Source organism: Lynx rufus, unplaced genomic scaffold, assembly GCF_022079265.1.
Source record: "Lynx rufus isolate CCGP_SWC_20201006 ecotype Redwood Valley unplaced genomic scaffold, mLynRuf1.p SCAF_3, whole genome shotgun sequence".
Taxonomy (NCBI): Eukaryota; Metazoa; Chordata; class Mammalia; order Carnivora; family Felidae; genus Lynx; species Lynx rufus.
In genome coordinates this window covers 143,977,248-144,003,579 of record NW_025814845.1, presented here as the reverse complement: position 1 = coordinate 144,003,579, position 26,332 = coordinate 143,977,248, and the positions used below count along the sequence as shown (strand labels likewise).

General features: G+C 37.9%; 2 protein-coding genes across 6 annotated transcripts in view; one reads left to right on the top strand and one right to left on the bottom strand.

The window, feature by feature from the left end:
- LOC124520685 (histone PARylation factor 1) overlaps window positions 1-16,633 on the top strand; it is a 29,300-nt gene extending 12,667 nt beyond the window's left edge. The window contains exons 5-8 of the mRNA XM_047091727.1: window positions 3,915-4,065; window positions 9,225-9,312; window positions 14,024-14,196; window positions 16,418-16,633. Of these exons, the coding sequence (XP_046947683.1) occupies window positions 3,915-4,065; window positions 9,225-9,312; window positions 14,024-14,196; window positions 16,418-16,549 (544 nt within the window). The 3' untranslated portion in view covers window positions 16,550-16,633. The remainder of the gene's footprint in view (window positions 1-3,914; window positions 4,066-9,224; window positions 9,313-14,023; window positions 14,197-16,417) is intronic.
- A 5,621-nt stretch (window positions 16,634-22,254) lies between these two features.
- CLCN3 (chloride voltage-gated channel 3) overlaps window positions 22,255-26,332 on the bottom strand; it is a 97,875-nt gene continuing 93,797 nt past the window's right edge. For all 5 annotated transcript variants that reach the window (XM_047091048.1, XM_047091050.1, XM_047091052.1 and 2 more), the window contains one exon: window positions 22,255-25,212. In XM_047091048.1, the coding sequence (XP_046947004.1) occupies window positions 25,054-25,212 (159 nt within the window). In that variant the 3' untranslated portion in view covers window positions 22,255-25,053. The remainder of the gene's footprint in view (window positions 25,213-26,332) is intronic.

The window sequence follows — 26,332 nt, the reverse complement described above, 5'->3', positions numbered from 1 at the left end:
AGCTTGTAACCACCGTTGTGAGCTTAATTGCTTCTCACTACCTGAAGACTTTTTAGTGAGATGGTGGTAATATTAACGAACGTGATTTTTTCACATTGTGATGTAATGGAGACAATTTTTTTTTTTAATTTTAATTCCAGTGTAGTTAACATACAGCATTATATTAGTTTCAGGTGTACAATAGTGATTCAGCAATTCCATATATTACTCAGTTTTCATCAAGATAAGTATACTCTTAATCCCCTTCGCATATTCCCCTCCTCCCCCACACCTCCCCTGCAGTGACCATCTGTTTATTCTCTATAGTTGAGTCTGGGGGGTTTTTTTGGCTTCCCCCCCCCTTTGTTCATTTGTTTCTTAAATTCCACATATGAGTGGAATCATATGGTATTTATCTTTTTTGCCTGCCTTATTTCGCTTAGCATTATACCCACTAGATCCATCCATGTTGTTGTTATAAATGGTAGGATTTCATTCTTTTTTATGGCCAAATAATATTTTATTATATGTATACACACACACACACACACACACACACACCACATCTTTATTCATCTATCAGTGGAGACTTGGGCTGGTTCCATAATTTGGCTGTTGTAAATAATGCTGCAACAAACATAGAGATGCATATATCCCTTCAAATTAGTATTCTTTGGGTAAATACCAAGCAGTGCAATTACTGGATCATGTGGTAATTCTATTTTTAATTTTTTTGAGGAACCTCCATGCTGTTTTCCACAGTGGCCACACCAGTTTGCATTCCCACCAACAGTGCGTGAGAGTTCTTGTTTAGCCACATCCTCACCAACACTGTTTCTTGTATTATTTTAGCCATTCTGACAGGTGTGCAGCGATATCTCATTGTAGGTTTTTAAAAATTTTTTAAGTATTCTCTACACCCAACGTGGGGCTCAAACTCAAGACCCTGGCATCAGGAGTTACATGCCCTTTCGAATGAGCCAGCCAGGCACCCTTCCTTGTAGTTTTGATTTGTATTTCCCTGACGGCGAGTGATGTTGAGCATCTCTTCATGTGTCTTGGTCATCTCTGTGTCTTCCTTGGGGAAAGGTCTGTTCATGTCTTCTGCCTGTTTTTTAATTGGATTATTTGTGTTTTCGGTGTTGAGTTCTATAAGTTCTTTATGTATTTTGGATACCAACCCTGTATCAGATATGTCATTTGCAAATACCTTCTCTCATTCTGTAGGTTGTCTTTTAGTTTTGTTGGTTGTTTCTTTTGCTGTGCTGAAGCTTTTTATTTTGATGGAGTTCCAATAGTTCATTTTTGCTTTTGTTCCCCCTTGTCCTCAGAAGACCTCTAGAAAGCTGCTGTTACAGCCGATGTCTGAAAAATTACTGCCTGTCCTGTTTTCTAGGAATTTTATGGTTCAGGGTCTCATGTTTGGGTCCTTAAGCCATTTTGAGTTTATTTTTGTATATGGCCTAAGAAAATGGTCCAGTATCATTCTTTTGCATGTAAAAGAATTTGTTGGGAGACTGTCTTTTTCCCACTGCATATTTTTGCTTCCTTTGTTGAAGATAATTGACCACATAATTGGTTTATTTCTGGGATTTCGGTTCTGTTCCATTGATTTGTGTCTGTTTTTGTGCCAGTACTGTGCTGTTTTGATCACTACAGCTTTGTAATACAACTTGAAATTTGGAATTGGGATGCCTCCAGCCTCGTTTTTCTTTTTCAAGATCGCTTTGGCTATTTGTGGTCTTTTGTGGTTATATACAAATTGTAGGATTGTTCTAATTCTGTGAAAAATACTGTTCATATTTTGATAGCGATTGCATTAAATCTGTAGATTGCTTTGGGTAGTATGGACATTTTAACAATATTTGTTCTTACAATCCATGAGCATAGAATATCTTTCCATTTGTTTGTGTCATCTTCAATTTCTGTAATGGAGAGAATTTGATAAAATGAAAAATTTCAATATTTGTAAGATCTGCATAACTTAGTGAACCAGTATTTTGCAAAGACCACTGAAGGATTCATTCAAGGTTCAAGGTATCCCGTTGGATTTAACGTAACAGAGTACAAATGTTTACAGTGATTGTTTCTGTTTGCATATTGCAACTTTAGGCATCACAAAGCAAAGTATTGGAGAGTAGGTTTGAAGCTGAGAGACCAAAGCCTAATAAACTGATATAGAAATAGTCATAATAATGTGATTAAGTATGAAAAGACAGATACTAAGTACCTTAAGTAGTGGTGGAAGTCTTCATCGTGAGGATATTTTACCTAGACCTTGATGACTGCATAAGAACTTACTACAAAGAACGGGAAGAAGAGTGTTCTAGGCAAGGGGACAGTATGTGCATGGAAGTATGAAAGCAAGTGGCACAGAGTACTTGAAGGCCTGTATGCCCATATGCCACACAGGGTAGGGAAACTATAAAGATTGATTTACCTAGAACTGACATGATCAGTTTGCTTATAATGGTTAATGTAAATACATTCTCTTGATACACAGCTGGTTAAGATTGAAGGTAACATTAGGTGTAATATGTGTGCTGTAATCAGAAGACAATGATTTTGGTGGTCTTGGCTTCTCTGCACTTCAGTCCACTCATACTAATTCTATGAATTTAGGTAAGTTGATTATCCTATGTGCTTGTTTCCTTATTTGTAAAATGGGGATAAGAATACCCACTCTAAATGTTCCAAACTCTTTACAGCCATAGCAAACTGTCAGGTGTTAGTAGTAAATAGAAGGAAGTTTCCTTCTGAGAGTCTGGAGGTAGCTATAGAGGAAGGGGGTTGAGTCGTGTGTCCAGCTGAGTGCTGCTTCCTGCTGCATTTTACCCTGAACCTTCTGCTCTGCTGGCAAAATCTTAACCTGCTTATGATAAAACGTAACTATTTCCCTAACTGGCATTGATGTATGATATTTTTCACATACTTTAAAATTATTTTGAATTGTGCTTTTGTATAAGCTTATAAAATAGCTTTTATTGCCTTTTACATTTTCTAAATTTATCATAACACAAATTTGTAGATAACAGTTTGAAAAAGTCTGCTGATCCTAAGTATTGCAAGTATCTTCTGGCTCCTTTTAAAAAATCCTTTTTGGTATCCATATACTATTTTCTTGTGTCCTACCACACTTCTCCAAGGCAGTATGCTGTATGTTATTATCAATAATATGGCTTAAATTTGGTTTAATCTCACCTTTTAATTTATTTATTTTTAATGTTTTTATTTATTTTTGAAGGAGAGAGAGAGAGCGTGCAAGCGAGCATGAGCAGGGGAGGAGCAGAGAGAGAGGGAGACACAGAATCTGAAGCAGGCTCCAGGCTCTGAGCTGTCAGCACAGAGCCTGACGCAGGGCTCGAACTCACGAACCATGAGATCATGACCTGAGCTGTAGTCTGACGCTTAACCGACTGAGCCACCCAGGCCCCCCTAATGTCAACTTTTTAAATACCTCATATCTTTTTTTAAATGTATATTTATTTATTGTTGAGAGAGAGCACAAGCAGGGGAAGGGGGGAGAGAGAGAGAGAGCAAGAGAGAGAGAGAGACAGACAGACTGACTCAAGCAGTGATGCGGGACTCAGACTCCCAAACTGTGAGATCATGACCTGAGCTGAAATTGAGAATCAGACACTTAACCGACTGAGCCACCCAGGCACCCTAGTCTTTTATCTTTATTACAGAGACAATACATTATAGAGACAATGCAGACTTGAATCATGCTTGCTGTTTCTGTGACTGGTAGCTTTTTATTAATAATTGTTTTTCTCTTGAAGAAATCTATTAGACATTTGAGAGAACTGTTGGTAATCTGCAGTCTTTTTCTTGCATGGAATTGGATGTCTCTAACATACTCCCTTAACTTCCCAAGATCTGTATACTTAGTACAGTGGCCTGAATAATAATGAGGGCTTTTACTTCTTTTTCAGATTATTTCTGATGAAAAAACTTAAGGAAGTAACAGATAAAAAGAAAACTAGTCTCTTGAAAACCATAGATGAAAAACTCACAGAAGCAGCCAGAGAACTGGGGTACTCACTGGAACAGAGAACCATGAAGATGAAACAGAGAGATAAGAAAGTATGGTTTAAATCTGTCAGTCTCAGACTGTTTTGCTTTTTAATAGAGATTTTCCTGTCCTGATTCCTTCCCACCTGCACATTAGCCTTCTCTTCTCCTGCCCCACCCTAAGAAGAGCTGGATACCCCCTCAGGGGCTCCTGTGGGGCTGCCCTGTCTGTGTCATTAGAGAGAGGACAGCCCTTGAGCAGGGCTGCTTCGGTGGTTCTCAGAAGTTGTTTCCCAGGATGGGCTAGTGCTGCTCTGGTTACCAGCTCATGCCAGTAGCGCTCACTCTTAATCTTGTTTTACCAGTTACTCATTTCATACAGTTGAGTGAAAGCAGCTTTGTGTACTGCGTTTACTTAAATTTCTTTAATAGCTAACGGCGATTGCTTTAGTGCAAGGTGTTTCTGGGGAGTAGTTTTGTAAAGGTCTGCCTTAGAGTGGTTTAGTTAAGAGTTCAAAGGTACTTCCTTTTGAGAGACAATGTGTATTAAGATTTGTTCATTTTCTGCAGCAAATGTGTGTATAAGCAGTCCTATCTCCTTTTTCCTTACTGACCCCATCAGCATTTCCTTTTGCTTCACTTCTAACACCTGCAGTGTGAGTGGAGTGTTTTGTAAATGGCAAAGACTTCTGGGTTTTGAATCCTTTTGGTTTTTCACTTAACAAATTTCAGAGTAAGTTAATGGACAAGACAGAAGAATTCTGCTTTGGGGTAAATGAGAATTCTATAGGATTTTATTCTTATAACCTCGGGTGAAGAAGGACATTTACCACTGTGAAATGAGGGCACCCCCGTCTCCCAGCATTATCTACTGTGGCCAGTTCATCTGAAAGTTCTAGGCCAAATTTAGTTCTAGTTATTTCTGGATAAACTAGTACTGGTAACTAAGTAGTTAAATGTATTTATTTGGTCATTGAAAATCTTCTGCAGCAGGGGTGATACTCAGATAAGTTACACTCACTAAACTGCAGTCTCAGCAATTCTTCCTTTAATCCTAGAGACCAGAAATAATTTCTAAAAATGTACATTTGAATGAAAGTCATTGCAGTGGAGGTATTTTTAAATTACTTCAAGATGTTATGTTTCCCTTCCTAGTTTACATAGGGAGCCTCTCCTACCTGATGAGTGAAAGGAACAATAGTATTTTTTTTTTTTTTAAGTTTATGTATTTATTTTGAGAGAGCAAGCAGGGCAGGGGCAGAGAGACGAGGAGGGTGGGTGAGAGAGAATCCCAAGCAGGCTCTGCACTGTCAGTGCAGAGCCCAGTGTCGGGCTCAGACTCACAAACTGTTAAGATCGTGACCTGAGCTGAAATCAAGAGTCGGATGCTTAACCCACTGAGCCACCCAGGCACCCCTTAAAATTTTTTAAGTTTATTCATTTTGAGAGAGAGTGAACAAGGGAGGGGCAGAGAGAGAGAGGGGGAGAGATAGAATCCCAAGCCGGCTCTGCCCTATCAGAGAGGAGACTGATGGGGGCTTAAACTCACAAACTGTGAGATCATGCCCTGAGCCCAAGCCAAGAGTCCCACGCTTAACTGAGTAAGCCATCCAGGCACCCCAGGAACGGTAGCATTTCTTGCCTTGTAATTACGTATATTCCTAATTTGCTTGACTAAATACTGCATATTTGTGGACAGAAGAGCTTATAATAAATTCTTTCATCAGAGCCTTATTTTATTTTTCTACCATCAACTGTAATTTATTTCAAATGAGATTTAATTCTTCTCCATAACTATAAGATATAATTGGAGTTTAAATTTCATAGGTATGTTTATCCTGGCTCCCTTCCCCATGAGGTTTCTTTTTAGTACATGTTTTTCTTTCCATAACATTAGCTGGTAAAAACATAAAGGGAAAAACAGAACTTAAAAAACAACCATTATTTTATCCTCCCAAATACAATAGGTTGATGATTCTGCTTTTTGGTTCCTTGTCTATTAAAAAGAACTTCTGCTGTCAGATATTCATTTAATTAATATATTTCTAGTTTCAAAAAATTCAGTTCCACTCGTATATGTGAGTTAGTGATTTTGTCCTTCTGTATGAGAGTAATATATCCATTCTGGCATAATAGTGCACTATATGCTACACTAGAAATCATTGTTTTTATTCTTAATGGTACTTTATGGTGCTTTGGAATACAAAGCCCTTAGGAGTTACCTCATTCGACCTCTGCAACAAATCAGCAAAGGAATTCTCATCCTGTGTTACAGATCAGTAAATCGAGGTTTACAGAGGCTTTATTCCCTGTCGAAAATCTTAAGTGACCCGAGACCCAAATTCACGTCTTTCATATTTAGCTTTCTTTCCACACCATCTTACTGATTGGCCATATGCCATTTTACCTTTATACCTAGATTTCATTTTTTAAAATGAACACTGATTTAATGTTGCTGTAAAATGAGAGTACATCATTCTGTCATTCCATCCTCTGATTCTGATGCATCAGAATATCCCCCACCCTTGCCCAAGATTTTCCTAAATTTGTAACCCTAGTCTTCATAATAAAATTGGGATTCTGGTGCTTTGCTAATAATTGATACCTCTTTATGGAGAATTAGTGCAGTTAATCATCTATGAAAAATGTGAAAATATATCCATCCCGTGGTTTTGTTTTGCATTAGCCTGAGTAGAAGATGAAGCTAGTAGCTATATCACTTTATTTTTCTTTCATTATCAATACTGTTTTATGACCTTTTTTATACTTAAAATTGATTATCATTTCATATTGCTAAATAGAAGATCCATTTCATAAATATTTGAGTGACTGTAGATCACTGTGCTATGTTCATAGTTTAGGTTGCTTAAAACTTTTCTTCACAAATAGGACGCACCTGGCCATATATAACTATTACACCTTTCTTTGCACACTCATTTGGTTATTTCCTCAGAAATTACTAGATGTAGTATTGCCGGGTCCATAGTCGTTTAAAGTGGCTGCGTGTGTATTGTTTTTCTTTGCTGGAGTTTTTATTTTCATTTTGTGGAGTTTTTATTTTCTTTGTTTGCGAAACTACCCACTACAAGTTAAGCGAGGGTACATACATTCCCACCAGCAATGTAGGAGTGCCTGTTCTCCCTATACTTTTGCCACTGCTGTGTGTTAGCAGTCCCTATTAGCCTTTTCCTTTTGCATGAGCGTAAAATGATATGTCGTTTATAAGCGTTTCTTTGATTATAAAGGACATTAAATATTTTTCACTTATCTACTGGCCATTTGTATTTCTTTGGTGAACTGCTTGAACTTTGGCCATTTTTCTGTCAGGGTTAGAATTTACATTTTCTTACTTGTGTTTTAATTTGGATGTTAGTCTTTTCCTTTTAAGACTCCTTTATAGTTTGAAGACATTACTCTTATCTTGTTTTAATGTTTGTTTATTTTTGAGAGAGAAAGAGCGAGCAAGCACATGAGTGGGGGAGGGGCAGAGAGAGGAAGACACAGAATCCAAAGCAGGCTCCAGGCTCTGAGCTCTAAGCACAGAACCCGACGTGGGGCTTGAACTCATAAACCGTGCGATCATAACATGAGCTGAAGTCGGGTGCTTAACTGAGTCACCCAGGCACGCCACATTAATCTTATTTTTATTATATATATTGCAGGTATTTTTTATGAGTATCTTTTATTCTTGATTTTTACATGACTTTTTAAATTTTATGTAGTTAAATCTATAAATAAATCTTCTCTAAAATTATTAAAAATATTTGCCTTTTCTTCTAGTAGATTTATGGTTTTATTTTTACATTTAATCCTGAAATCCAACTGCAGATTATTTTGGTATAAAGAGTAAGATATAAATATGACTTTGTTTTTTCCAAATGGTGAGCTGTTTCCTGAGAACTTCTTTTGAATCTGTCCCTTCTGTTACTTAAGAAAGATAATGAGGGGTGCCTGGGTGACTCAGTCGGTTAAGTGTCCGACTTCAGCTCAGGTCGTGATTTCATGGTTCGTGAATTTGAGCCCAGAGTCAGGCTCTGTGCTGATAGCTCAGAGCCTGAGCCTAATTCAGGTTCTGTGTCTCCCTTTCTCTCTGCCCCTCCCCCACTTGCATGCGCACGCGCGAGCTCTCTCTCTCAAAAATGAATAAACATTTTAAAAAATGTTAAAAAAGAAAGATAATGAAAGGTGCAAGAGAGTGGGGTCATCTGAGTGAAATATGAAATAGGTTTTAAAATATAGAGACTTAGGTGAGAGGACTTTAAAATGAACAAGTTTTGGGCTTGTGTCCTTCTGCCTTGGGAATTTTCACTGGCCTGCACAAATAAGTGTAACATTTGAAGTGGTTGTTTTGTTGAGGAAAGACCTAATAAGGCCACTGTTGTGAATAAAAAGAAGAATGTCGATGGGAAGGGTTATGGTGGTAGTTGTGGTTGGGCCTGTTTTGTCTTTGAAGATTACAGCTTAATAAAATATCACTAGTTATGTTATTGTGCTTCTGGAAAGGGCACCACAAAACTGGAAACTGCTCTATTTGGGGGAAGTTTGCAAAACAAGCTTGAATTTTCCAGGTGAAAATGGGGGACCTGAACTTGGCAAGATGGACAAGAGGAATTCTGTTCCACCACATTTTCCTGCTAAGAGAAACTATTCCTTGTCCTCTTAAGCTCAGTTCCTTATGCTTCCTACCTAGAAAATGCATGGACCTAAGAGGAAACAATATTCTGGCTTGCCTCTTCTGGATAGGATACATTGGCATTCCTCCTTATCAAATCAGGCTACAGACTTCTGTGTGGATGCCACGATTAGTAAAAGCCATTTTCATTGCTCTGTCATTTCTTCGTGGATTTGACTTTTAGCTAATTTTGAAGAAATTTTTGCTGTGGACTCCAAATTTACTGAAATAAAATGTCATTCAATGTTACATTTGGACAGAAGTGTTGAGGGTTTGGGGTGCCTGGGTGGCTCAGTCGGGTTAAGTATCCTACTTCAGCTCAGGGCTCTGTGCTGACAGCTGAGAAGCTGGAGCCTGCTTCAGATCCTGCGTCTCCCCCTCTCTCTGCCCCTCCCCCACTTGTGCTCTGTCTCTCTCTCAAAATATAAATAAACATTAAAAACTTTTGTAAAGTGTTGAGGGTTTGTGTGTATGCATTTATTTTGGCGAGTTTGTCGTTGTTATCTACCATGTCTATTTTGTCTGTTTACCGATTGATTTTATGTTTTTTTAAATTTAGGTTGTGACAAAGACCTTCCATGGTGCAGGCTTGGTTGTCCCAGTAGATAAAAATGATGTTGGGTACAGAGAACTCCCTGAAACAGATGGTAATGTATTTCTTATGTAAACATATGAGGAAGGTTTTCCTTCTATTGAGAAGTAGGTAAGTAAGTATGCCTTTTGTGGGACAGTCACTAAATCTTAGAGATAAAGAACAAGCTCAGGTTTTAGTGTCACGTCTGAATTAAAAATGGGTTTATAGCTGTGTAACCTTAAGCAAATTATTTAACCTCACTAAACCTTGTCTTTTTCATCTGTAAAATGGTTAATAATGGTGAATACCATTCATGTATAGGGATGTTTGAAGTGTAAAGCGTGTGTAAGGTGCTTATTAGCATAGTGCTTGCCCAAAATATAGTCCTGTCTGAAAAAATTTTCATCTGTATATAAGACTGTTTAGCTTTCAGAAGCCCGAGATCCTGAACTACTTTGTTTATAAGTACAAAAACTCTTTGAAAATGGACTGTTTATACACAAAATCTAATTATTGCTATTTTGAGTAAAGGGGGAAAAAATCACTTCTCAACTTTCTCCTCTCCTCCATTCCCTTACTTTGAAGAGCCTTGTTGGCATTCCTTTATTTACCATCCTTTTCTTAGAGGGATAATATTTAGAGAGAAAGCAGAATTCGCACTTCCTCAAGGAAGAACCAAGTATTCCTGCCCAACACATATAATATCGGTCATCCATTTCTCAGAACAGAACTAAGCACCTTGGTTTATAGTCTCTGGGGTTGGCACTTGGAAATTTGCATTTTTAATCAGTTCTCTAAAGCAGCTGTTCTCAAACCTTGTTGTACAGTCTCCAGCCAAGATTAGAATGTCATCTATCACGACTATTCATGTGTAACTGTTTTTGCCATGCCCCTACCACTTTCGGGGACTTCTGTGGGGAAAATGAATATGGCTGAGCTGTATAATAAATATGATAAGCACCAGCCACACATGGCTACTGAGCACTTTGTATGTGGCTAGCGCACATACAAGGAGCTAGATTTGTAATTTTGCTTGATTTTAATTCATTTAACTTTAAAAACTGAAAATTTTTTATATTGATTATATGTTGAAATGCTACTATTTGGATATAATGGGTTAAGTTAAATATCTTAATGTTAGTTTCACATATTTCTTTAATATGGATACTAGAAAAAATTTAATTACATAGGTAGCCCATGCTTTATTTGTTGGACAGGCTACTCTGTCCCTATCCTCTTTGAAGTCAGAGGTGATCCATCTGTAATGGGGAAGGCATATAGGCTCTAGCTACTTACTGTTCAGTCTTCTGCTTATGCTCTAATCTTCTGCCTACCTGTGTGCTAGTGCATTTGCAGCTTTATAAAGTAGAATCATGGTCTTGTTTGGGAAAGGCTGAGAATGTTGTAGATACAGGAGTCACTAAAACTTAAGGCGTGGTAAGTATTAAATTGTAGTACCCTGGAGTAAACCTTATCACCCTCCACCATAATATTGTGGTTCTATATTATGTCCAAGATCACTTTTATTTATCTCTACTTTTTTCTACCATTCTAGACATTAGATCCTTCTGTGGTTTAATGATTTTTGATTGAGAAGTGCAGCAAGGCATAAAGTTAGGGACCTAATACATATTTTTTTCCTTCTTTTTTTTTTTTTTTTTTTTTAGGAACCTAATATCATCTTGCTTTTGCCTAGGTAACTGTGGCAGGAAGTATAGTTGACTGGCAGTATGTTAATGTGTGACAGTGTTCAGGAGATCACAGTGTAGTCTGTTCCAAACAGTTTCCCTTTTGAAGCTGCTTAAACATAACATTCTAACCTGTCAATTAAGGTAACCATTTATTGGGGTGCCTGGGTGGCTCAGTTGGTTAAGCATCCAACTTCGGCTCAGGTCATGATCTCACAGTGTTTGAGTTCAAGCCCCGCGTCAGGTTCTGTGCTGACAGCTCAGAGACTGGAGCCTGTTTCGGATTCTGTGTCTCCCTCTCTCTCTGACCCTCCCCTGCTTGTGCTTTCTCTCAAAAATAAACATTAAAAAAATATAAAAAAATAAAGATAACCATTTATTGAGCAATTCATAAATATCATAGACTGTATCAATTGATGTATATATAGTAACCCTCACTCCACTCTTTAAAGTAGGTCTTATTTCCATTTTCATGTGGAAACTGGATTTCAGACTTGGGTCTTTCTGACTGTAAAGTGCTTGCTGCTAACTAAAGAATAATTACTTAGCTGGGGGCACCTGGGTGGCTCAGCCGGTTTAGCATCCAACTCTTGGTTTCCGCTCAGGTCATGATCTCATAGTGGTAGGATCAAGTCCTGCATTGGGCTCTGCACTGGGTGTGCAGCCTGCTTACGATTCGCTCTCTCTCAATATCTCTTTCTCAGTCTCTCCCTCTCTCCCTCCCTGTCTCTCTCTCTCTGCTCTTCCCCTGTTCACACACACATGTGCTCTCTCTCTCTCTCAAAAATTTTTATTTTAAAAATTATTAAAGAATAACTGCTTAGCTAGTTGTCTGACTTTTACTTTGGCACAGCCACTGTGGCTTGGCTCAAGTGGTGGTATTCCAGTTGGTGGTAATAGAAGGGTAAAATAAGGGGCGCCTGGGTGGCTCAGTCAGATAAACATCTGACTTCAGCTCAGGTCATGATCTCACGGTTTGTGGGTTCAAGCCCCGCATCTGGCTCTGTGCTGACAGCTCGGAGCCTGGAGCCTGCTTGGGATTCTGTGCCTCCCTCTCTTTCTGTCCCTCCCCCGCTCGCACTTGATCTCTTGTCTCTCAAAAATAAACATTAAAAAAAAATTTTTTTTAAAAAGGATAAAATAAGTATTGAAGCTCCTAAATCATTGTTTTGAATAGTAACATTTAAGACATTTTTGAGTAGTTAATTTAAGACTTCATTTAGGTATTAAGTTTGGGCTTCTGTTAAGCGAAATTTTGTGGAAGTTTTTATTGGTGGAAGGACATATTTTTCTTCACACTGGTGGGGAGCTGAGTATTTTCGTCTCTGTTCTTTAGTATTTTAGTAGCTCAGTAATTGTTATAAATTGCTTATTCTTTTGTAGTCCATTTATGACTTGCCTGAAGTGAAAGTAGAAGACATCACAACAGTGATAAACTTTAAATATGAAGGTCTTCGCTTCCATGCCAACTCTAATTGAGTTGTAGTGGCTGCCTGGAGCACTGTGGTGAGATTCTAAGGTCTCAGTTAGCTACATCTTCCCTGGGTGCAGGAAGGAACCCCTTGTTTTCCATCCTTAAGAAGGTTTTTGATGGAGACCTAATCTGTTTCCTGGAAATGATTGGCACTGACTTTTTTCTCAAGAAAAGGAAGCTTATGATGTTTATATATAAAATCTTTTTAAAAGTTTCAAACCAATAAATATGTCACCTATTTATAGCCGGGAACATAGGTGATGAGTGTAATTTGGTCAGTGTGATACGGATCTACCAAATGTGGGAAAAGGAACAAAAGTACATTTTGTGATCTCACATACAGCATACGTTCTGTACAGTTGGTGCAACTGAGTCAAACATATTCATATTCAGAGGTTAAAAACCCTAGTATTTCTTTACCACTCTTAATAATAGGTAGTATGAATAGAATATTGTGCCTTATACATACAACTTAAAATCATGTACCATGCTTAGGTGTGACTGTTCATGTTCTAACGAATTTTCCTCTCCCCCCAATATAGGAGCCACTTGGTTTAGAAATGTGTCTTTGTTGGTTTAAGTAACATCCATTATTTTCATTATTGGATTATCCTCATGGAAGTAGTTTGTCAAAAAGGTATAGTCTGTCAAGAAGGAAGTTAATTAGATACTGTTCAGTACCTTCATTCTCATATGTATCCTGAGATCTGATGCACACTGGCATCCAGAAAGTGGTAAAAAAAAAAAAAAAAAAAAAAAAAAAAAAAGGTTGAAAGCTCTCCCAAAAATGTTAAACCACTGACTTTTTAGAGAAAATTTATAACGTTTATCTATGTTCTTATATCAAATTACAGTTTGGTAAAGGTTTAATTCGGCAATGATTTTTTTTTAAGTTTATTTATTTTGAGAGTGAGTGTGTGCGCACTCGTCTGTGAGAGGGGTAGAGAGGAGAGAGGAGAGAATCCCAAGAAGGCTCTGAACTGTCAGCGCTGAGTTTGGCATCAGGCTTAAACCCGTGAACCGTGAGATCATGACCTGAGCCAAAATCAAGAGTCAGATGCTTAACAGACCGAGCCAACCAGGTGCCTCTTGGCAAGGATTTCTTATATTATCTTTTTCTATGCATGTATCTTTTTAGTAGAATACGTAGGACAGGGCAAAAAGGAGTAAACTTTATGGTCTGTTTTGATGTTTTGTTGTTTTAATCCAATTCCTGATATGAACTAGCCTGGAGGTGGGCTACATAAGGTCTCTGTATGTGCCATATATTTTGTTTTTTTCCAACAAGTTAAGATGGAAAAAGATTCTTAGTGTGAGGGCAGTTAAAACAGGGTGGGTCAGGTTTGTCCAGTTTGCTGATCCATGGACTAAGCTACTGAAAATCTTTGAAAGCTTATATATCATGGTCACAACTAGATCCACGGTAAAATAGTCTGTTTGCTAAAAATCTTTTTCATTAGGCCATTTTTATCTTAAGAGACATTATAAGATTGCCATTCTAAATTATAGTGCCACCCAAAGTGGTATCTGTTGTACAAAAACTGATCAGGAAAAACCCAACTTAATGTCTTTTTACCTTTGATGATGGGTGATCATCTTTTTATATTCTTGGTTTCTTACAGCCAACCTCAAGAAAATTTGCAAGACAATTGTTGAGGCACCGAGTGATGAGGACAGACTAAAAGCTTTTGCTCCCATTCAGGAGATGATGACTTTTGTGCAGTTCGCTAACGATGAATGTGATTATGGGATGGGGCTTGAGCTGGGAATGGATCTCTTTTGTTATGGCTCACATGTGAGTAAAAACTCTACCTCCCAACCATCACCAGACCTTCCTTCTTTTCCCCACCCTGCCCCACATACGGGCATACTCAAGCAAGAGCATGGGTAGGATATAAATACAGCTTATGTTTCAGAATGAACTTTGGGATAAGCAGATGTCTGAAAACGTTTATTTCAAATTCATCTTGTATTCTGCCAAAGGTGGATACCAAGATTATTTGCCTTCAGGTTTACATTTAAGTGAATTTACTTATTAGATGCTTATATATGTATTTACTTATATATGCCCTTTAGTTGGGTATGTGTGTGGGTGTGTACACACAGCTTTCCTGGGGCTCCGTTTGTTTTTCCGTCATGGTGGGGGGGGTACTTGTTGTTACACTTGAATTCCTAGATGAAGAATAGGAATACTGCAGTAGTCCCCCCAACCCCACCCCGCCTTATCCCCGGTTTCACTTTTGGCAGTTTCAGTTACCCACAGTCAACTGTGGACCAGAAGCAGATGATCCTCCTGAGATATTATCAGAAGGGCAGTAGTAGCCTAACACTATATCACTATATAGTGATGTATAACACTATACATCACAATGCCTACATCATTCACCTCACTGCATCTTATGTAGGCATTTTATCATGTCACATCATCATAAGAAGGATTAGTACAGTATTTTGAAAGTTTCCAGATTCATATAGAATTATAACCATATATCCTAATAGAAGCTATTTTATTATTCTTGTTACTCTCTTACCATGCCTAATTTATGGAAAAACATAGAATATATAGGGTTTATAGTTTTAGGCATCCACTGGGGGTCTTGAAACCTAACCCTTGTGAATAACGGGGGCGGGGTGGGGGGCTACTGTGTCTTAAAATAGGCTTTAAATGAAATTATTTAAAATAGGGGTTTTTTGTTTTTTGCTTTGTTTTTTTTTTTTTTTTTTTTAATCATGAACTTTGCTTATTCAATAGGAAAAACCTACTTAACAGTTAACACAGTGTTTATTCACCATAGCTGCCTAAAGGTGTAGAGGCTGTAACCTATTTCTGGGGCTAAACTGTTTGGTTTTAAATCACATCTTCCCCACCTAGTAGCTGTGTAAGACTGGGCAGTTTTTCCAACACTGTCGTATCTGTGTCCCTTAGCTATAAAATGCCTGCACACATGCACAGACCTTCCTCATTTAACCTGCCATGTCACCTACCAAGCTGTTCTGTAGACAGCTGTAAAGACCAAGCCTAACGAGCAGCTCTGTAACTTCACATATCACAACCACCTGGATGGCCTGTTCAAACACAGATGGGTGTACTGCCCTCCTCCCCCCCCACCAGTTTTGATTGAGTTATTGGGTGAGTCTTCTGAATTTGGACTTCTGACCAGTTACCAGGTTAAACTGATCCACTGGGCAAGGGAGTCTATTTTGAGAACTCTGCTCTAAACCATATTACTGTATTTCTCTGCCTACCTTACATATGGTTATTAATAAAAATAAAATGTTTAACAGCCAGAATCACAGTCATTGGCCAATCACAATAATGCCAGGCCTCCCAACAAGCATGAATCACTGTAATTGAAAATGGTTGTGAGAACTGAAGAACATGTGAACAGGTTTGGCACAGTACTTAGCATAGAGTAAGTGTTAAATGTTAATTTAACAAAAGCAGTGCCAGTTTCTCTTCAAGTATGTGTATATGTAATAGCAGTAGTCAAGTCACTTGATAAACCTAAGGCAGTGACTTAAGGGGTGGAGCAGGGTTCCGTGGTGTGTGGAGGAGAGAGAATTTGAAGATAAAAGGGAGGGAATAAGTGTGATTTGAAAACTCAAATCCAGCATACCTATTCTTACAGTATCAACTAAGGGAAAATAATGATTTAAAATCTTAACTGGTCGGGATACACTAGAGCAGGGAAAAGCATTTGAGCATATAGTTTGGGGCAAGTAAAAAGGATGATAAACCTTATCTAAAGTTTATCTAAGGGAATAAGGAAACTTACAATTTTTAGATTTCTTCTGAATTTTCTTCAAGATGTGCCATCAGTCTTTTAGAACTAAAGACTGCCTCTTGGACAGAATGCTAAGTGCCTGTGTCATTTTACTGTTCTTAGTCAACTGAGAAAGTAGCTAAAATGATGGGAGAGTATGCTTTGTTAAACGAGCTTTTGCAGGGCTTGTTTTGCTACTCACTAGGGCATCTGCTATATTCTTGCTTAATGTTATGTTCTTTTGTTTTTCAGTATTTTCATAAAGTTGCTGGCCAGCTTTTACCTCTTGCATATAATCTGTTGAAGAGGAATCTCTTTGCAGAAATTATTGAAGATCATCTGGCAAACAGAAGTAAAGAGAACATAGACCAACTTGCAGCATGAATGAGAATTGGCTTTCTTTTGGTGTACAATATTTTAAAGCATAAGTGTTAAACTTGTGAATTTTTTGTTTTTAAGGAATACAGAAAATAAATTGATGGAAATATTTACTAAAAACTTGTATACAGCTCTTCTAGCTGGTTTCTTTCATGTGCTGTAAGACAGTCAGTCATCTAAATGGTGATGCCCTAATTACATGTGAAAGGCAACCAAGGTTGTCCTCTGACATGTCACAGGAAGTCACTGTCTACTGCCTTTAACATGTGGGCACTAAAAATTTATTTCTCAGACTAGAATTAATAGCCATAGCTTTAAGTATTGCATTTATGGGGGTGCCTGGGTGGCTCATTCGAGCATCCAACTCTTGATTTCAGCTCAGGTCATGATCCCAGGATTGTGGGATCAAGCCGTGCATCAGGCTCAGCACTGCTTAAGATTCTGTCTTCCTCCCTTCCTCCCTCTTTCTTAAAAAAAAAAAAAGGAGGGTGGGGTGGTGGGGAGGACACAGGAAAAGCAAACTTGGAAGGTACCTGACCCCAGACGTACCACAGCTGCATTTTAACAGTGATTCATCCAAGTGATTCATATGTAGTCTGGGTACCTATTAGGTATATTCTGTAAAGCGGTTCTTGGACTCACTGTATTTACTAATCAATATAGCAGAGAATATTGATATACAGTATAGTGTACTAATCACTAGACCATTGATTTAGATTTTAAGGTTTTCTACAAATTCTGTCAGTGGATTTCTAGTACAAATCTGGATACAACTGTGTTTTATCAGATTCACATCCTCTTTAAACCTGAAAAAATGTCCTTCACCTTAAAAATAGCAAACCATGAAATGTAAAATAGCAAACTGGGGATTGAGCTGAAGAGCATATAAACTTTTCCCCCTTCTTATGAAGTTAAAGGTAAGAAAGCCCTTAGGTCCTCAAATAACCCCCACATTTTGCAGAAGATTGACTTGACTTACCCAAAGAACTTTTGTTGAACAGCCAGTCTCCAAATTCACTTACTCTGTCAGCTGCCTCCTTAAAATAACTTGAGATCCTTAACTCTTTTTCATCTAAAGTATGAGATAATTATAAGCAAACACTTTCAGCCAGGATTTTTAATACAAGTAGCTTGTCTCATCTTCCCATTTAGGCTATAAGCTTTTTAAGAACATACATTTTATCAGTATATATTTCCCTCAGTAACGCAAACCTTTGAATATATATGTATTCGTTGAATAAAATGACCTTATTCCATACTGCTGGATGCCAGATCATCACACTAGCAAGACTTGGGAAACTACTTTGAGATGCCCTTAAGAATTCTCAGACAACAGAATGTCTTTGGTCAAAAGTGTCTACTACAGCCTATACCTAGTATCTGCTCTTCCCATGGCCCACATGCTGCCTTTGTAGGCCATTAAGATGCTTTCTTAGAGACGTTTTATGTAACAGCTTCGCCAAACTGGAAAGATCTTTTTATCTTCCCTTACATTACTGTACCAGAACTTTTATAGTTCTGATGGGGAAGTAGCAAGAGGTTTTAAAGAACTGCCACATTTCAGCTTCATAAGAATCTGTAGGTCCTGGACCCATCTGAACTGTTAGCTGGTTTATATTAAAAAGATTACATTAGCTCACGCATACTTTGATTAGAAAAGGTGACCGAATCACATTTGGTCTTAAACAATCGAACATTTTAGAAGCTCTTGAGCTTTTTCCTTCAGATTTCTTTAGTTTCTAAGATACTTAATATTGGGGACAGTATTTAAAAATAAATCTTTTAAATACTGATTCAAATAAATTCAAATACCTTATATCAAACCAATCTGCTTGGCTTGAAATACTAGATTCCTTAAATTTTGCCATTTCTTGATCCTATAGTTTCATACAGTTTAGCTTTTTAAAAATATGTGTTCTTGTGATCAATAATACGGATTCAAACAGGATTTCTTATCAAGGAACAAATTAGAATGAAGGGGGACAAAAAAAAGATGAGCTTTTCATCCATTCCTTACACAAACCTAACATGAATGTGTATTTTCAGAAAGCTGGGTGCAACAGCCAAGATTGAATTGGAAACCAATGCCAAGAATATGGCCGTTATAATTTGGATACTATAGTTGCGGATTTATAGTCTCAAATTCCCAACTTGTATCAGAGGGCTGGAAACATTTCAGGAGGTACTGACCTTCCAACTATTGAACAATTTTTCATTGAAGAGTAAGCTCCTTACGATACTGAACCCTTCTTTTTCTCTCACTGGAGCACGGTCCACTGAAACCTAGTTTGCTAAATATTTTTATCCTCCTGGGATGTGGCCATCCAACAGCTATGGTAGCTTCTAAATGCTGCCTACTTTTCTCTGAGAACCCATACATTCTAAGTGCCTTTACTCATGAATGAAGCCCTTGACCCAGTAAGAATTTAACAGAAAATCACTATCCAACTCAAATTTAGCTAAGTTCACTCCTGGAGCTTATTAATAACTTTCTAGATGACCTCTCATATGTAGAAAGATACACCCAAGGAAATCAATAAAAGCTCTAAAACTTTATCCAAGGTAGTGCTACAAACTGTGTCCTCACAATGACAAATACCCAATATCTATGTAGATGATCCTTCCCATAACCTAAATCTCATAGTTTATTCGGTGACCTACACCAGGGGTCAACAAACTGGGGGTGAAGGCCAAATCTGGCCCACTCGTTTTTGTAAATAAAATTTTATGGAGAAACAGCCACACCCACTCATTTGCATACTATGTGTGCCTACAATGGCAGAGTGGTTGCAGCAGAGAGACTGTAAGACCCAGAGCCTAAAATATTTACTATCTGGCACTTCACGTAAGAAAATTTGCTGAACCCTGATCTAGACAGTGCCCCACTTTAGCCATCAACTCTAAAGTCACACCCTAGCCCTTGTCAGCACCAACAAACCCCCCATAATCAACTTTAAGCATCCTACTGTCCAAGACATCAGCACCCATCTTTTCATCTCTTCCTCCTGTCCCCGGCTCCAACCATTTTCCAACCCCACCACAACCTACAATTCACCGATCTAACAGCCTTTTTCACTGTTCACTTCATATTCTTGCTTCCCTCTTCACCCAGCCCTTATATTCCACTCTCCATCATCATACTCCCACATCTACTCCACTGCCCCCTCTCTCTTTAGTTGTACTTATGTTCCGAACTTAAGCTTGATAAAAAGCTGCCTACTCCTACTTCTGCTCAGTATCCGGGGGTTAGGGGAAAAAATACAACCATGATAATGGGCCTCCTTTTAACCTCAAGTTGGTCATGCTGCTGCCCATTGATACCCCTACTTTTGCATCTTCTCTCAAACACACACCACCTCCCAGCCCTCGGTTTACTTGAGAAAAAACAAACTTCCACAAAATCTGACCACACTACCAACTACCCAATATACTCTGCCTTTTCCACATTGCTACGAATGGTGCTCAGTGTCCCCACTATGTGCACAAGATGCCATCCATCCCTTCCTGCCTAGTCAAGGACCTCTCCTTAATCAATTTTCCCTCCCAAACATTCCCATAAACAACACAAGTTATAATATCCTGCATCTTAAAAACTCTATCACACATCCTGTTTTTCAAAAACTCCAGAAGAGTTGGGAGAAGTTGCCTTCAATTGCTTTCAATTCTGTTAAACCCATTCCCATCAGACTATTGCCTGATCTCACTGAACCTGCTTTGGTAAAAGTCCATTATCTCCACACTGGGCAACCATCAGTCCCCACTTACTTCACTGATCACCAACAACCAAAAACTTGATCCTCCTTGAAACTATTACTCACTTGCCTTAAGGGGAATACCTTTCTCTTAAAGGCACCCCTCTTCACCCTACCTCATTGGCTGCTCCCTCTTTTGCTGGCCCCTCGTGTCCTCAAATCTAAACATACACGTATGTCAATGCTCAGTCCCTCCTTGGCCACTTAATCCAATGTGATTTCATCCTGACTCAGGATGATGATACCTCCCACATTTTCTTAGGTCTCTCAGGCTGGACCTTTCTTCCGGAACCTGAATCTCATATATACAACTGCCTATTTGACATCCCCACTTGGAAGTCGAAATGACTTAAAATTTCATGTCTAAAACCAAAATTCCTTACAACCTCAAATCTATTCTTCCTAACGTCCTTACCAATTCAGTCAGTGGTCATTCTTCTGTAGTTAACTCAGGCCAAAAGCCTTGGAGACACCCTTTACTCCTCATGTATCACTCCACACTCAATCCATTAGCAAATCCTGTCTAGCCCACCTCCAAAATGTCTAGAAACCAGCCACTTCAATGACCTCCACCAGTTCCAGTCAGGTTCAAGCCTCTATATCTTACCTTGATTATTCCGAGAGCCTTCTAATTGGTCTTCCTGCTCCCACCCCTACCCAACATAGTCTATCCCCAACAAAGCAGCCAGAGATCATGTTAAGTCAGATCATGTCACTTTTCTGCCTCGCTGACTTACCATTTTAGTCATAATTAAGTCAAATTCCTACACCCCCAACCTCTTTCCTCATTTCCCACCCCACTCCCCACTCCAGCCAGCGACCTACTTGGTATCCCCTATAATTGTCAGGCATAACCGTACCTCAGGATGTTTGCGTATACTATTTCTTCTTTTTGGAACATTTTTCTTACAGATAACTGTATCATTCCCTCACTTTCTTTAGGATTCTGCTCAAATGTCACCTTATCCCTGAGGCCCTCTATAAAAATAGCATCTTCCCCATTACTTTTCTCCATTAGAATGGGAATTTTTGCCTGATTTATGTATGCCTATAATGGTGAGGGGCACACCAAAAAAAAAAAAAAAATTGCTGAACTAATTAACTTGTGATATTTATCACCATCTGACATACCATAGATGTTTCTTCCCCTAATGGAATGTAAGCTTCAATGAATGATAGCACAGCATCTATCATACAGTAAGTACTTTTTAAAAAAGCAGTGGGCGGAGGAGGGGGGTGTCTGTGTGGCTCAGTTGGTTAAGTGTCTGATTTCGGCTCAGGTCATGATCTCATGGCTCTTGAGTTTGAGCTCTGCATCACGCTCTGTGCTGACAGCTCAGAGCCTGGAGCCTGCTTCAGATTCTGTGTCTCCCTCTTTCTCTGCCCCCACCCCCAACTCGCATTCTCTCTCTCTCAAAAATAAATAAACATTAAAAAAAAAAGTAGTGAATGATCAAATAAAATGAAGGATAAAAAAATCTATCCTGGACTTTTTAGCAAGTGTTTGACTTTTTACTAAGAGTTTCATATTAGACTACTGAAATCTTTTAGGAATTCAAATGTTACCACCTCCTTTCAGGCAGTTCTCTTAGCAAATTTACAGAGTAATATTTTCAAAACATTTAAATCATTTACATGTTTTATCTATATGCTAACAGCCTAATTTTTCTTTTTGAAAATAAACTGAAGTGAAATCTTGTGGTAAACCTGCGACTTCTCGCTGACAAGTGGAGGCTCTATTCTATTGCTAGAAGTATGTACATCCTGTTACTCAAGGCAACATCTATTCTCTCGTTGCTCCTTGCCTGCAAAGTATAGAAGTGGCTTTGTAACCTGAGAGATACATCTTACTTACCACCCCTCAGAGGCTGCATGCCCCAGGCATATTGGCCTGCACTGCATAGAGCAGCAGTCAAGTGCGAGGACTGTTAGAGATATAATTAAAGGCCAAACCACACATTGTCATATAGATTTTAATAGATTTTTCTGATTAACTCATCACAGTAATCATTTTTACTGTAATGATATGCAGCTTTACTACACTAGTATAAATAAAAACAGATAAATACAGCTCTAGGCAACATCACAGATTAACAAACTAAGCATTCTTCATGAACCAAAACTGAAAACAATTATTAATAAGAGATGCTGACACCCTTGCCCATTCTCATCATACCTTCTGAAAAAGGGTACTCCAATAAGGCGCTCCACTGATTATATTGGTCAATTAATTTGCCAATTAGCCAGGCACATATATTTCATGGTCTCTAGTATTTCATCATTTGGTTGAAAAGTAGACACACCTCAACATATCAAAAAGAAAAGTGGAATAGATAGTATTACCCAAGAAAACCACTGAATGCATTAAAGATATAACACTTTTCCTGTATTTTAGCAGTAAGACACATCAAGGGATAGAAATATACCGAGAAGAAAATTAATATCTACCTTGAATATCCACCCTGAAATGTCAGTCTGTGAAGCAGGATGGGCAATGAAAGAAGGACCTGAAATCAAAAAGGACTCATGGAAAATAAAATCCATGTGAGGTCTGATGTTATGAAGCTATCTGCAAAGAAACTCGTTTCTCCTTTGAAGGCTTATAATTCAAGAGAACCTATTTAATATCCAATGCTGAGGAGTTCACACTGCAGATACACTTAGGACAAGATACACGGGTAAGATACACAGAAGTATTGTTTAGAAAAGATTTCACTCTGGATGGCCAAATGAAGGGATCATTAAGAAAGCTTGAAGTTTGCCAAAGGGAGGAAATAAACTAAGATTCAAAATACTGATTTTAGGCAGATAGCAAAACTAAGAATATTCCATGAAATTCCTAAAATGTTACTCAACTTTCAACTGTCATTCTAATATGGCTTCATGATCTAATAAAGCTTCAAGATCTTATAGATACATTATTTTTAAGAACTAGGAAGTGAAGAATCACTTCCAAAATGTAAAAACGGCTTATTGCCAGTTATGTTTCAGAAAATGTCTGTCTGCAAAAATTCATTTCCTACCAAAAATGCATAAGCCCAGAATATTTAGGCCAGTTGTACAAGTAAACCTCCTTTGCTGATAGTGAATTAAGACCATGATCAAGACAGACATTTCCAAAAACAAAAATCCCAGACACACCCTAGGACATTTTCAACGCATCCTGCAAAACTCTGCACTGTGGATATTCAAAACAATACTCACTGATGAATGTGACAAACCCAAAGAATCAAAGGTTATGTTCATATTAAAATTTTAACTGCTACCTTTGCAGTGGTTTTCAATTTTTTTTAAAAAAAAAAGGTTAATACCATTTTACTTTTGGTTTTAATCTGCAAAGTGATTTGTCATATTTTAACTTGCTAGTTAATGATCAAAATGTATACAGGTCAGAAGACATAATCCAGAGGATGGCAGTGAAAGATCAGAAAAAGGTTTATGTACACATTGAATCATAGACAAATAACCACAACCTCTTTTTAAACCCTTGTTCCCATTGTAAACTTTGTTCATAACTCCATATTTGTAAGTCTGAATTAGTCTATAAAAATCACATTAAAAAGGTAAAATTATTTAAGCGCGATATTAACTGATCTGTATTTTATAAATTTTAATCCATAAAAATATAAATAAGAATGGTAAATTTTTAAGAAAAGAAATATACATTTAGTGCAAGTTATGAATTACATTTCTTCTTCAGTGTCAGCAATAAAATATCTTGAGGAAAGAAAAATGATCTAATTTCAAGAAAAAAAAATTCCAGTGTTTAAACATGCAATTAATTCCAGATACAGCGAAACAGAATACTTCCTTCTCTTTACTGTCAAAGCAGCAGCATTTTGTTTCTTTATGCTGAACAGTACTTGTATATTATAGTAGTTTTAGAATAGAAAATTTGCATAAGACCAGGTCACATTATCCATAAAGTCTGAGCAGGAAAAAAACAAAAAGAAAACTGTTTATCCTTAACAAGTCAAGTTTCATTGTTGTTGATTCTGAACCACAATGCACACAAGCTGAGAGCTTTTGTTCGCACTTCATTCGAGATTTTACCTGTTTGATTAGCCTTTGTTGTGGTACATGAGACAGCTCCAAGCATTCAGCGATGGTACACACTACATGGTTAATGGCACAAGAAACACTCCCTTCTTGCGATGAAACTTCAGTAAAATCACAGTACATCTCAATATGAGAAAGGACTGTTTCAAAAGGGTACACCAATTTAAAGAGGTTTTGTTGCAGCTCAAGAGAGAAAGAGAGGGGGAGAGAGAGAGAGAGAGACAGAGAGAAATAAAAGCTCTTCTGGAATGTAGAAAGATAATGCTTAACTATATAAGTCATGAATTAAACAGAACAGTTTTGATACAAAAGGGCAAGACCCTGCAGTCTTATAGATGGCTCAATTCAAATAATCCCTCCAGAATAGGGACTGATAATGCGTCTTTGCAAAATGTTGGAGTAACCGGCCAGGTGCTCCAGGACTGCGGCGTCCTCTCCGTTGAGGCTCAAGCCTGCACTATCACGGCACGTCCTCAGCTGAATGCATCCAGTGCAGAACCACAGGAGATGATTTGCTGCTCTTGGTTAGATGGGGAAATACCTCACTCGTCTCCTTCTCTCTCTCCTTTCCCTCCCCAAACAACTCCTCCATGCCACCAGCATTATTTGCAAACCATGTTGCAAAAGCCTGGGTTTTATATTTTCCTTTTTTTTTTTTTTTTTTTAAAGGAGGAAAAAAAAGTAGACGACTCCTTCAGGTTAAAGAGTTGTGCTATTCAACAAATGAACTTCCTCTTCTGTTTCCTCTCTCTCCTCATCTATAGGATTCAGTTGAACATTATTGAAGCGGGGTCTTGGTTTGCCGTCTGGGCCATATGACGGAGGATATCTTTTTTTGTTATAATGCCAAGGAGGCGCCTGAAAGGAATAAGCAGAAGAGTGCTATTTAAATAAAAGGGAAAAGAAAAGAAGAGCTAAATCTATAGCTAACACTTTTTGTTGACAGGAACAGAGCAAAGCAAGCATCGTGATTTTGTATTTTCAGAAAGTGTTTTACTGGTAAAGATAATTAGCCAGCAACCATCCTTTGATATAAAAGTATTATGGTCACTAATAAGACAATGTCCTTTCCACTGAGACTCTGAGGACTTCATGCCTCACTGAAGTAGAGGTATTCTGATTAATGTATGCCAACAAAAAAGTAACAAAAAAATGGGAGGACGTATAAAATAAGAGATGACACTGATCCCATTTGAGAAGGAAAATTAATTCCCATGACATCAAGAAAGCAGTAAAATGTCTGATGACCAAATCTCAATATTCCACGGTTTTAAAACCAAACTTAATCAACTTTAAAAAATAATGTAAAGATTGCCCAGTTGTATGCAGAATCTTCATGAAAGCACATACAATTGAGATAAAATGCATATAAAATGGTCAACAAAGAACTCTAATCCCAAACTTCAGAGCCCCAAGAATAAATCTATAAGACAACCCAAGTTTCTAGTACACACGTCAATGTTTTCCTCTTTTGATTTTGGCCAAAAAAGTTAAGATACAGTGCTTTTATGAAAGTCTTGGATGTTAATGCTCACATTAAAAGATAGGTGAAAAATCAAGAAGCAGTCCTAAAAGATTATTATAGGTGAAGCAGAAAGCAGAATGAATGAGTAGCTATTTATTATTCTGGTTAGTAGTTTTTTAAAAAAGGATGCATGAAACACTTGTGAAATATTAGCAAACAACATGAATACATAATCAGTTGTGTACTTAAGCAAACTGGGACAGGTTTTATATAGGTATGACAATTGCAGGGCAAAATAATTTCAGGCATTAATAGCTAAAGCCAGACGATTTTTTAGGTTATATGATTAAGATAATTCAAACTTTATCTTTAGTCATGAAACCACTAGGACATAAACCCGGTTAAAACAAATGCATTTGACCCCAAGAGCTGCTCACAGCATTCTGGAAACATCATACAAAAGGGGCACACACATAAACTAGGTACAGGTTACTAATGAAATGGCAGGACACA